General features: G+C 43.5%; 1 protein-coding gene across 1 annotated transcript; it reads right to left on the bottom strand.

Annotated features, from left to right (window-relative positions):
- Positions 1-10,420: 10,420 nt before the first annotated feature.
- On the bottom strand, positions 10,421-11,576 carry LOC133886623 (uncharacterized). The gene is made up of 3 exons (XM_062326356.1): positions 11,386-11,576; positions 11,160-11,302; positions 10,421-11,072 (listed from the first exon to the last, which is right to left on the bottom strand). Exons 1-3 carry the CDS (start codon positions 11,407-11,409, stop codon positions 10,535-10,537), a joined length of 705 nt encoding a protein of 234 aa, XP_062182340.1. The 5' UTR covers positions 11,410-11,576; the 3' UTR covers positions 10,421-10,534.
- Between the last annotated feature and the right edge of the window lie 2,307 nt (positions 11,577-13,883).

Raw genomic sequence — 13,883 nt, 5'->3', positions numbered from 1 at the left:
ACCTGTTTAGAAAGAGTTAGGCACTTATCACAAGCAACACTCATGGGTTTATTTTATTTACGACAGTTAGAACATGAAAAACCTCATAAGTAATTATATCATTAGCTATTTGAGAAACTCTATTATTAGTATCATGTAACTTCAATTCAAGAATTAAGCAATTAGAACAAGAAATTGAATCATGCAAATCAGACGTTGAACAAATTGTAGTTTTAACATGTTTGCAATTCAATGCAACAAGTTTCTCATTTTTCTCAGTTTCTTCTCTAAGTTTGTCAAGAGTAGAAGCATGAACATCTGTAAGAAAAGTGAGCTCAGAATAAATTAAGTCATAGGACTTGCAAGCATCATCATCAGGAATTAAAGTCTTAAGTATTGCAATTTCATAATTAAGCGATTCAATTAAAATATCATATTTCTTAATATTCTTGTTACGTTTCTTTAAGATTGTAGCAAGACGAACAACAATATTAGATAGATCATCATAAGTAGGTAATACCTCGTTACCGTCACTGTCAAATTCATTCTCGGTTGAGCTTTCTTTGTTGCTTGCCATGAGACACAATCCAGTCAAATCACGCAATGTCTTACTCTTAGATGTTGTGTCACCCTCACTGCTCTCTGAATCAACGTCACTCAAGTTGAGTTGTTCGAGCACTGAAAGAAGTCGATACACAACCTTGTGGTTGGAAAAGCTCTTTTTCTTGTTGTTGTTGAAGATCACTTCTTTTTCTACTTCTCGTTTTTTGATGTTTTATTTGCAAACTTAGGACAATTGGAACGAATGTGGTTGAGATCACCACATTCATAGCATCCTTGAGGACCTCCACTTTCTCTCTTCCTCTTACACACATTCTGCAATGCTTTAGAGAACCGAGTACAAAGTAGTGCTAAATTTTCTTCATGAATCAACTCAAGCAGATCATTGGTTAGTGAAGATATAGAAAATAATGAAAAACTTGATGAAGAAGATTCAATATGAGACATATCGGGTTGAGAGACCAAAGCAATTGATTTATTAACGTTCTTCCTAGCAAAAATATCTAGCTCATGAGTTTTCAATTTAGAATAAAGTACATCTAATCTAAGTGAACTCATGATAGTAAATTTTCTAATTGATGTAAATTTCATCTCCCACACTGACATATCTAAAGCTCCTAGTAATTGACGTACATTCTCAGCATCAGTATATGTAATATTTACAGCATACAAATTACTAAGAATTTTATTAAACCAAGCAAAGAAAATCATCTAGTGACTCATCAAGTTTCATCTCAAAACGCATGTAATCTTTGTTAAATAAATCTTGGCGTACCTCTTTAATTGTATTTGAATCTTCATGGTAATCACAAAGTGCTTTCCATACCTCGTACGCCAATTTAAGATGTATTACTCGATCGAAGTCGCTCCTTCCCAAGTCTTGGATGATTAGGTTTATTGCCTTGCTGTTCGCCTCGACATGAGACATATTCCGTGCCATCATTTCATTATTCTCATGGACCATATATGGCTTGTAGATCTTTACCCAAATTGCAAAGCCCTGTGCTCGAATGTAGGTCTCCATCTTCGCCTTCCAGAACTGAAAATCAACTCCATAAAAAAACACAAGGTTTTGTGAATACCTATCTGAAGCCATATTTGTAATTACCGATTAAGATCAATTAAAAAGGATTAAAGCTCTGATACCAAATTGTAGGATCGAATATACTTAAAATACCCGATCAGAAGGGGGAGTGAATGATTATGGAAACCAAATTCAAAGATTAACTCACACAAATCGAAACTCGATTTATACTCGGTATTTCACTCGAAATAGATTGCACAAGCTTTAGTAAAAATGATATAGAGAAAGATCTGCTGATCAGATTGCTCTCAAATTTGGTCAGCGGAAGCTAGATTCAAATACAAAACTAATCCAACAAGAATCGACTAAATCAGATATGTAGATAAAAAGTTATTCCTGATCGAAGTAGGCTGTGTCAACTAGTATCGAGTAGATCAAAACTTTCGAGTCGACAAAAAGCTACTCGAGATCAAACCAAATCCACTCGAAATTTTCTCAGATCAAACACTAGATATTCTAGCAAGGTTTTGGATGGATTAAACCAAGATGAAACTTCATAGAAATATAAAATTAATTTAAAACAAAAATCAAACATGCAGAATATAGAAAAGAGAGAAAATTTCGAATCAGCAATTCATCAACTTACGAAACTTGATTTTCATTATATAGATGAGTTTAAAAGATGCTTATCCAAAGTATCTAACAAGGATTTCCATAAAATCCCAAAATAGCTCTCTCTCTCTCGAGTTTCTCTATCTCTCTGTAGCATTGTGTTGTCCTATTATGCGTTTTTCTACCCAATACAACATACATCTCTATTCATAGGGTAGCCACACGCACAAATGTGACCGAATCGAACTAGAACTTCCTGTCGTATTCAATCTAATCTCTATCCTCCTCTAATCACAAAAGGATAAATAACTTCTGCTAATTAAGCTAATTAGCCAACAATTCTTACGTAATCATGCATGTATATCTCCCATGCATACATGCATATACGTAACCATTTCAGAAAACGTCTCCGACACTAACTCTTGTCTCAAGTCTAGCCACCACACAACTCTCTCGTGCTTGCTCCGACTTAAAAACGAATTAGTCTTCATGTCCTCTCACGATCAGATTGCCTCCTGTGTCCGTCGCAAAGCCTTATCTCCATTTACATTGTTTTCTCAGCTCAAACGTCCCGCATGATATCCTCGATCACCACGATCTCAGTTCCTCCCTAAACCTAGTCGTCGAACCGCAATTCCTTCGTGAAAGTTCGTTTATTCGTTATCAACCACATTCCCCTTTGAGCAACACCTACATATGAATCAAACAACAATCGAGTACGAGCATAAGTCCTTTCCAACTTGACTCAAGATCAGTTCACGTACCATCACGTAAACTCTAAGTAAAATCAACACGCTAACAAAAGCTTACTCAACTAATGATAGTATATCAAACCAACTATACTATCCAAGCATATCTTAGCAACTTATAACATCAACCAAATATCATTATACTAAATTATTTTGTTATACTAATTTTATCAATCAAACTAATTTTTCATCCCATAATCTTATGGTCCCGTGCAGGCAACCATGCAGTTTCATAGACAGTGGCAGCGTTTGGGTAAGAAGCAGAGGTTTCACACATCTCAGGGAACGAGTGACACGGGCGGGCACACGGAGAATAAGCAGAGAGCAGGAAAAAAATGCGTGAAATTAGGTGCAGCCTACTGGATGGCCAACCAATTTTTACTTGTGCCTGCTTAATCAAATATGCTGAGCTGACTGCTGAGTATAGGATCCAAAAGTATACAGTTTAAGCAATTTTCACTGCTGTAGTACAATTAGATTACTTTCCAACTTTAAGATTTTTTTTATCCATGGCCCACATGTACAGTTTTCCTCGACTTATAGCTGGGTATCTTCATTCTTATAGCTTGCTGCTGCTTCATTCTTCGCATGCTCCGAGCAGCAATCTCCTCCATCTGCCTCAAGCATGTCAGTACAAAGTCAGACCCTTCAAAGACGAGAAATTTACAATGGTTAAACGTATGCCGAGGAGAGCAAACTGATTTGCGCTTGCAACAAAGAATTTACAATCATTACAAAGTTACGAACAAAAATAAAAAGTAGACAACATACACTTACGTATTTAGCGAAAGAGACAACAGATCGACGTATTTACAAATTTAGCACCTGTATTCGGTACTCAAAATCTAAAAACCCGATTTTGGTATTCAAACACCGAAAACAGGCTGGCCCCACCTTTTTCTGCAACTGAGCTGCTGAATACGGCACTGTTCTATATTCGACACCTTAGTTACCGAAATCTTCGTGTATTCGGCAACTGAGCTACCGTAGTGAATTTGGCAGCTTAGTTGTCGAATTTGGCCTCTGCGGTGCGCCAAAGCCAACAAGAAGCTAGGAAGTTGAAGCTCATAAAAGTGCAAATTTTTTATTTAACTCATGATTTTTTTAGTAAAAAATAGTCCAAAAATTCTAAATGTTTTTATAAGCAAACTAGAGATCACTAGCAACCCATTTTAATTGGCTTGGTACAAAAAGGCTAAGCCAATATTTAATTAAAATTCTCCAAATAAACCAACATTTATAAATTCTAGAAATATTTAATGCCTCAAATAAATTCTAAAAATCTAGAAAAATTCACTAATATTATTCTCTAGGTGATGTACTAATTTAGGATTGATCTTCATTTTATTGTTATCAACCAATATACTCGTCACCACAGGTGGTGTGCCACCAAAGTCCACAATAATATCATATAGCCATTGTAGATAATGAAGCATCTACATCAATCGGCATGTTAGTTTCTAAATTTGTTAACTACAATATTAACTAACTTTTTTATAATTTATAGTAAAAAGATTTTCATCTCTGGGTATGCAGATGTACCTAAGACAAGTCACATGTACGTTTACATGCTAAGAAAAAAAATCGCCAATGCTATATCAATCGACACATGTGGATAATCTCACAATTATGTCAAATCATCAATTGCACATCTAATAATAAGCCAACATATTTTGAACTAAAATACATATCTAATTTTAGATCTAAATTGGCTAACTAAAATTGCTAACTACAATTTGATAACTTGAATTTGAGAACTAATCCGGGTGTTTCGTGACCCTTCCGGGTAGGAAGGGGATACACCATTGATGATTTAAAGGCCGAGAGTACGAGGGTCGTCACCCGAACCTGAGCGGCCGGATAGGATGGAGCGGCCGCCTCCACCTCCACTATCGCTGCTGCTCGCCATGGGGATATCAAGGAGGCGACGAGGAGGCAGCGGTGGACCCGCGCAGGATGAGGATGAGGAGGCGGCGGCGAGCCGACGCACGACGAGGATAAGGAGGTGGCGGTCGGCGTGCGACGAGGATGAGGAGGTGGCGGTCGGCGCGCGGCGAGGACAGGGAGGTGGCGGTCGACGTGCGACGAGGACGAGGAGGTGGCGGTCGGCGCGCGACGAGGACGAGGAGGTGGCGGTCGGCGCGCGACGAGGACAGGGAGGTGGCGGTCGGCGTGCGACGAGGACGAGGAGGTGGCGGTCGGCGCGCGACGAGGATGAGGAGGCGACGAGCCGACGCGCGACGAGGAGGCTGTGGATGGGGAAGAGGCGGCGGTCGGGGAGAACGAGTGGCGTCAGGCTGAATGGAGCAAACAAGGAGAGCGGCTAAATGCTGGATATAAATATAACACAGGCATCAATGCTGGTTCCAATTCCAACCGGCACTGATAGTGACTATCAGTACTGGTTCTTAAACTCTCACGTGTGAGCAATAATTGAGACGACAAGAACCGGCATGGATAGGCACTCTAAGTGCCGGTTCTTGGCATCTCAATCGTAGTTCGCACATAAGAGTTTACGAACCGATATTAATACGTCAACAATACCGGTTACGTTTGAACCCATATTGATGAGACGCTACTTATGACATGTTCTGTAGTAGTGCAGGTTCGATTTCAGTTTGGTGGGTTCTGAATTTTTTGTAGGGGGCTATGTTAAGTTTTGAATGTGCTGGTAACCAAGTGAAAGAAGGTGGTGGACCTCATTAATCTATCCAGGTTAATGATAACAGGCAGGAACATGTTAACAGACAAGGTAGCATAGTGCCATAGTAGCTATGTTAATGCATATTTAGGAAATTGGTTTGTTTAAGCTGTGCATCTTCAGATTAACTCTCTCCCTTCATCAAGATCGTGACTGTGCAAGATGTAAACTGTGGTAGCAAGATGGCACTATAAATTCAAAGCAAGTAAGTTAAATCAGCAACAAGATAAGAAGAAGCGGTAATCATGACAAAGATGAGATGCTTATGACTGCTTGAAGGATTGTACTGGGATGCGTGGACGAAATGGGAGGAGCGCAGGATCAACGGGTTTGGCGGGTCAGGCATCCCAAAATTACTGAAATCCACAGCCTTCCTCCGCCGCAGGTCCACGGCAAAGATGCAGGAGCCGAGGAACCTCCACGTTGTCGGGGTCTTCAGGGTGGAGGAGCGCAAGGGCAGGGATGCTCGACGGCATCATTGTGTCCAGGTAGCTCTCGTCGGCCCAGACCAAATCATCAATGCATATGATCAATTTAGATGCATGGTTTTGAATTTGAGGTGGGTTTGAGATACTTAGCTCAAAAATAGTTATATAAACACATATATATATTAACACACACATGCTTCCTATATATATCTATATGTATATGTTTGTAGTTACGACTTATATATTTGTAGTTATCGCTGCGCCAACTTCAAATTATGATTAAGAAAATAATCAGTTATGATAGTATAGATAGTTGAGTTACAATCACATGACAAAAAATACATAATTACGACTAGAAAATGTATCGAGTTACAATCATATATATTTGTAGTAACTGACATATCTTGTGTATTGCAACTATACTGTTTTTACAATCATATATATTTGTAGTAACTGACATAAGTTCTCGGAGTGGCTAGGTGTCCTACGTTCATCGTCGATGGAATAATCCTTAGATGTGTGTATCTTGTTGACATAATTTTTAGTTAGGTGCTGAGGAACCCTAAAAATAGTGTTAGTTTTCAGGACGAGCTAGCTAGGCAGGGGTGCAGGGTGACTTCGGTGATGATCATGGTCAAAGGTTTTCCTTCTAGATAAAAATCTTATTGTGAAGAAATTTTTATTTTTTTAGTGCTCTAACAGTTTCTCTTCACGGTTTTCGTCACGAAGGGATTTTCAAAATCATTCTCTTCAGGATAAGATCCTCTCTTCTTTCCCTTTGCAATTTTCCTCAAAGGGAAACTGTTGAAAATAAGAAAAAAATAAAGAGAATAGAAACGAAGAAAAGAATCGGGAAGGGAACTAAATGAAGAAAATATGGTTGAAGATGATCTCAGATAGTTGTGCTAGCGGGTTTTCTTATCCACTTAGAACCCATTTTTAATTCAATTAAAAACAATTTATTTAATTTTAGCGGAAATATAGGCGGAGATCGGCGACCTATTTTGTTTGATGGAATCAATTCCAATCGACCATTGGTGATTCCGCCTGGTGTCGTTTCTGGCGCTCTCCCTCCCAGTGCGGCGGCCGCTCCATGGCCGCGTCATCCAGCAACTAAACGATGTATATCGGAGATAGCGCACACATCATTCTCCCCCATCTTCAACACCGATGGCAGCACCGGCAAACACAAGAGCATCAGTCGGTGGAATTGCAGGTATGATTGCGATGAACTCCACCCTATTTATTTGACCTCGCGAGCCATTTATTGATTTCTGATCCTAGTTTTTCCTGCTATGCTGATTGGAGACCCCACGGTTTAACATTCACAGGACAGATCGGAGAAACTTGGAGGAGTATATGATTTCACTGGTTGACTGCGTGGGCATATATTTTTTGATATGATCCTCTTTTTTCGAAAGGACGCAGAAGAAGAGAGTTAATATAGTTTATAAGTGAAATCTGGTTCAAAAATCTCATAACTGCACGGTTTAAATGGAACCGACAGACAACCTCGAGACGACAATACGACCTCGACACATAAATGACGTCCACACCAAAGGCGCAAACCCAACAGACAACTCTAACCTAACTCAACTCGTGCGCAAACCAACCCGACGACTAGCTCTCCCACAACTCGGTCAGTGGAGCCCTGCTCCCACACCGTCACAACCCAACTCGGTTAGTGGAGCCCTGCTCCCACGCTGCCACAACAATACTCTGTCGACAGAGCCCTGCTCCCACGCTGCACCTCTCTATCACACAAGCTAGCCATGCATCGCTTCAAAGGAGAACGCATCGGAAGAAATCATTATCGAGAAACGCCAATCCAGAATGGAGAGTTGCCCTGAAAAGAGGACGTAGGGGGTAAACCTATAGAAGAATCCAATGGTTCAAACCAAATCTGACAAAGCCACCACAAAGCTGACAACCATTGTGATATGAGAAACTAGACCTCAGAGCGATGCCTCCAAGGAGGACGTGACACTGATTCGCCACGCCCGTTCGGTTGCCCAAACAAGGTTTTCACTTGGAAGCTCTAGAGAGGGGAGTGGAGAGCTACCTTGACAATGCCTCCAAGGAGGGAAATGATGCCCAAGGGTGTCGTTGTCATCGATGCCAGTTAAAAAACCAGACAAAGCTTTCGCCAGCGGCTCCCACCTCCCGCCCCTCGTGCACAAGCAACCCACGCAAAGGCCAGGACCAAAGCAGCCACAACGCCGCCACCACGTAGACGCACCGTCCCACGGCCATCCCAGCGTCACAAAGCTCCACACGAGCCCAACTTGCAGAAGAGAAGGAGGCCGGGAAAGGGGAGGAGCAACGCAAACACCAGGAGCTCGGACTAGCATGGTGTCGCTGCCACTAGACGAAATGTCAGCACATCGCTGCCGCACCGCCCCACGGCCATCACATCATCACAAAGCTCCGCACAGGCCCAACCTACAGAAGAGGAGGAGGTCGGGCAAGGGGAGGAGCAAAATGTAGACGCCGGGACCGACATGGCATCGCCGCCATGGATGCAAGATGGAGCAAAGGAAGGGGGGCAGCCACCCCTGGAGGCGCTGCGCAGGCGGCCCCTGCCATAGGCAACAAGCCAGCACCACACGGGCGGACACGACCAAGGCAGCAGCCCCACGAGCACGCCCCCGCACCACAGCAGCCCACGACTGTAAGCCACACGGCCGCATTAGCACACGGCAGCGAGCGCCACGAAGCTGCACCATGGCATCACACGACAGCAGCACAGCACGACGCAGGCCAGTGGCAGCCTACCACTGCGGCCACCACCACCGACGAGAGCAGTCGACCCAACCTAGGCGAGCAGAATACCCAACATGGCCTCCTAGAGCTCACGCCCAGGAAGCCAGCAAGACCTCAGAGGGCAGGGAGCGCAGATCCGAGGCAATCTGGCCACCGGGGCAAAGATCTGGCTGACCGATGCCAGATCCAGGCAGGCCATGAGGTGGGGCCGCCATGGCCGCAACAGCACATCCAGGGCCGCACCATCGGGCAAGAGGCTCCGTGGCAACCTGCCTGCACGACGACCCCACCGCCGAAGCACCATGACTAGCCTGTGGACACCACAGAGGCGGGCCCCCAAGGCGGTGTCCACGAGAGGCCAGCGACGCTGAAGCCCCGGAGGACCTTAGAGGCACAGACACCGGAAGGCACGGATCTGCAGCTAGTCGGCTGACAGGCCACAGATCCTGGTGACGGTAAGGCACAAACCGGGTAGCCTGAGGCGGAACCGATGAGATGACCCGAGGTCCAGCAAAAACCAGCCAGCCAGGGGGAGAGAAGGTAGGAGGAGAGAGAAGAAAGGAGAGGAAGAGAGAGGGGGGAGGGACCCGCCGCTGGAGCAGGCTTTTCTTCTCGCTGATAGAAATAGTCGATTTCGCCTTCACAGTGCATTGGTATTCCAGTAATCAGTCTGTTCCTTGCCCCCAATTTTTCATGTTATGTTATCTTGGATTTAATTCATGGCAATTTGGCATGAATCTGCAACTAGAAGAAACACATGTCACAAGTTTGATCACTGCTATTGAACATACTTTTCATACTCCCCTGTCTATTTACAACTTATCAGGATTAGGCCTCATTTCCCAGCAATTATTTTACCTGTGCCTTAGGAATCATGTAGATCTTGTGTCCATAGGAGCATGCCATCGACAGAAGAAAAATATTAACACTTGGGGTATGTTAATTTTGTGTTGGATACATTGGGTTTGAGTTGTAATTAATCGATTTTGTGCTTCACTTTGGTTATAAAAAAAATATACTCTTCTTTTCGACAGCATTGTTCTTAACCAATTAATCAGTACTAAGTAATAATTATGCTCTTACAGAGTTCATATGTGCTGTCCTCAACATGCAATCTGAAGAGGGCGTGACACGGTACTGTTTGATGAAATGTAGGTACCTTAGGGTCTTGAATTCTTGATACATCCAATCAGGATAGGCTTATGGCTGCTGTCAGTGCTGTGTGACCGCAAATGCATGTCATGGCATCCTGTGGATTTTTTCTTCCACATATGCTGCATCCAAGGCTTCAAGACCACCTTGCCATATTTATTTGCCTAGTGCCAATCAGAGTTTGCTGCTGCACATACGGGAAAGCGCTGATGATGCAGTACTTGTGGAGCATGCAAATACGTAGTACCTGTATTAGTTCAAATCTACTAGTCCTGACATTTTAGCTTAAAAATAGTATATATATTGCTTTGTGGTAAGTATATACTACTATGTGAGAAGTATACACTCATTTCTGAAAATTAGTATGTACTACTTTATGTTGCACAGTACGGGGATACGGGGATACGATATTTTCCAAAAACAGCAATACGGGGATACGGTAAACCCCAAATACAATATTACAACCATAGTTGAATATTATGCATTACATAATAATATAACATAATAATATCATAGAAATATAGGATAAAGAAACATGCTAAGCTCATCAAGAAGTGATAAGAACTCAATCTTCCACTTCTAATATCTCCTCCTCAAATTCTAGCTTATCAAGTGTGAGATCGGCACCTTCTAAAAAGCCAACACCAACAAAGCTCTCGGTGCCATCTCCCTCGACATCCCACATTCGGCTTAGCCCACTTTGATAATCATTGGACTTCCTTGAAAGAAGACGCAAGTTGTTATGCACAAACACCAAATCCTCGGCTCGCTCAGGAGTGAGCTTATTCCTCTTCATGCTATGTATAAAAGCATATGCGCTCCAATTCCTCTCACAGCAAGAGGAAGATGCTGGCTGCCCAAGTAACTCTATAAGTGCCCCACCATTGCTTTGTCTCAAAATGGGCTCTATCCTCAACTGAGTCAGGGTCATCAAAGCCACCCAAAATAGAGAGAAATCAGCAAATTGTGTCTTGATTTTCCTTAAGTCATCCGGATCCGAAAAGAACTTTCTAAAGCATTTGTTCCTCTCAGTATTAATTTCAACATCATTATTTGGGTTGACACGACCAGAGACTTCATTAAGCCAAGCTGGACTATAGTATCTATCATCACCACAATAACAAAAAGAATCATCAAGATTGTGCAATTCAAAATATTTAAATGACAATGTAAGGTTGATATTTTTTTACCTTGAATTTAGTGAGTGTGCCAAACACTGGAGAGGAGTATTACTCTTGCCCCACCTAGATAGTAAAATGCTTTGAACAATATAAAAAAAGACACTTGTACCACCGTCCACAATTCCCTTCTTCCGATAGATACAAGCTCTCACCTAAGATATATAAAAAAATCAGCAAGCATAGGATAACAAAATTAGCAAGCATAGACAACAAAATGTCAAAATTAGCATATCACCTTCTCTATCATGGAGTCCCACATCTCGTAGACTAAATGGAGACATGGCTTGTCTGTGTCAACTACCCGTAGAATTGAATAAATGGGATCGGTGAAATCAACAATGTATTTAACTTGATCCCACAATATATCATTGAGAATCTTTTCCTTCACCGTTTGAGCTTTGGTTGGATCGTCCTCCCTATAAGCCATCCACTTGTCACTAACAACCATGAGCACCAATGCTTCCTTGATAAGCAAGAACCTCTTCAACATGACAATGACACTAGCAAATCTTGTTTCCACAACTGCAAGAAACTTGAGTTTGGTAAACTCATTGAACATGGACAACCTCATACCATGATTCATGATGTAATTCTTGATATAGGAGGCATCTTCTGAGATATGCTTGATCCAAACAAGTTCTTTATTGTTGCCTTCATTGTCCTTTGGAGCACAAATATTCTTCAATGCAAGGTTGAGGGTGTGCACAACGCAAGGAGTCGAAAAGATGTTCTTGTACTTCGATTCAATCATCAATCCGGCGGCATTGTCAGTGATCACTTGGACCATATTCTTTGATCCAACTTCCTCTATCACCTACTTCAACCTATCGAAGATATATTCCTTGCTTTTCACCTATCAAGAGTTCAAGACAGGAATACCATAAAGTACCCAAAAAAAAGACCAAAAAGACAAGCTCAAATTGATTTTTACCTCTCCTTCGGAGTCAATTGATTTTAGAAAAATTGGAGCACCCTCTGTCACAGCTATAAAATTTAAAATTGGGCGCCTTTGTGGATCAGTCCACCCATCAGCTGCAATAGTCACTCCTTTGAAGGGCCACATGGATTTGATAGGTTGAGGCATCCTCTCAACATGTGCCTTCTCTTTTTGGAGAAGAGTTGTCCTCAATGCATTATATCCCGGGGGCACATAACCACCCATTTTGTTGTTTGCAACAAAATTGTAAGACGCCCGATAATTGGGGTTCCTTGCAAAATTGAAGGGAAGCCTTGCAAAATAAAGTACTAGCATGCTTCTAATGAAATGAGAAATGCAAAATACAAGTATAACATAATTAATTGCAATTCTGCAAACCTACAATATAGAACAATCTTGCAATATGACCATCGACAATGTGTCGGGTTTCAACGTTAAAACTTTCTGAAATCTCTGATTGCTTCTGTCGGTGACATGGGAACCAGGGGTCCCCGAGTCCCGAGGCCAGGACAACAGAATGCCACATGGCGCCTTCCCCCAGGGACCATATCCCTGAGGGCCGGGAAGAGACAGTTCCGGGAGAGGGTGCTTGGGGCCATAAACAGTGGTCCCCGAGTACCCAGAGTTCCCCGAGGACCCGAGAAGAGTCAGTTCCGGGAGAGAGTGCTCAGGGCCATGAACAATGGCCCCCAAGTACCCGTAGTTCTCCGAGGACCCGAGAAGAGCTAGTTCCGAGAGGGGTGCTCGGGGCCATGAACAATGGTCCCTAAGTACCTAGAGTTCCCCGAGGACCCGAGAAGAAACATATCCGGGAGAGGGCGCTCGGGGCTATAAACAGTGGTCCCCGAGTGCCCAGAGTTCCCCGAGGACCTGAGAAGCCCCTTGCCGGTGGACCCCACAAGGGCTCAACGGTGAGGTGTCAATCGGTGAGAGGTCCGATGTTGCATTTAAGAGGGAGCATGGCATGTCACTTTCAACCACTCCCCCCCACGCTTGTCGTACTGAGTCTGTCAGTCCCTGCCACCGTCTGGCAGGAAGGCATGGGGATATTTAATGCGACAGGTCCCATCGCACGTCACCCTGCGGGGCCCATGAAGGAAACGGCTTGGGGATATCGTCGCTGGGCTCGAGGTGTATCACCTGCCCCCCTGCTGTGTCAGGTCTGCTCTGACCGAGCGAGCATGCGGGGCAGTTCGGCGGCTGCCCAGTGGCCCTCCCCCCTCTTTTGCGCCTGCTAAAGTTGGGCGTAATGGGCGACGGGACCGGTCGAAGACGCATTTTTAACCCCTGTAACATCAAACTGTAGCCCCATGATGGTTTCTTTCCATTTATGGCTCATGGGAACTCATGCCCCTGTTCTGGGCACGCCGAGTCTCCCCCGATAGGATAAAAGGGGTGTGCACTCCGTAGAAGGACAAGCTCTGGAAGCTCTACGAACGAGTCTTAGAAGTCCAAGCTAGAAGCTAGAGCAAGACGGCTGATAGAAGTCAAGTCTTCAGAGACCGACACTTGAGGACCGGAGCTCAAGACTTGATAGATAGAGCAAAAATACCCTTGTAACACAGAGATCCAGAGAAAGGAATTCTAAGAGCATTAATAGCGCATCATACACACAGGAGTAGGGTATTACGCTCCGTGCGGTCCGAACCTGTCTAAAATCCCTTGAGCATTTACTCTAGCCAGCCGACGATCATCCGTCCCGCCTAGATCTCATACATTCGCATTAAATCCACGTACGAGGTAGATCCAGAATCAGCCCCCCCAGCCGAATCTCAAAGGGGGTCCCTCAGGATCCT

Source organism: Phragmites australis, chromosome 1 (assembly GCF_958298935.1).
Source record: "Phragmites australis chromosome 1, lpPhrAust1.1, whole genome shotgun sequence".
Lineage (NCBI taxonomy): Eukaryota > Viridiplantae > Streptophyta > Magnoliopsida > Poales > Poaceae > Phragmites > Phragmites australis.
The sequence above is the reverse complement of the archived record's forward strand: the minus strand, read 5'-3'. Positions and strand labels throughout refer to the sequence as shown.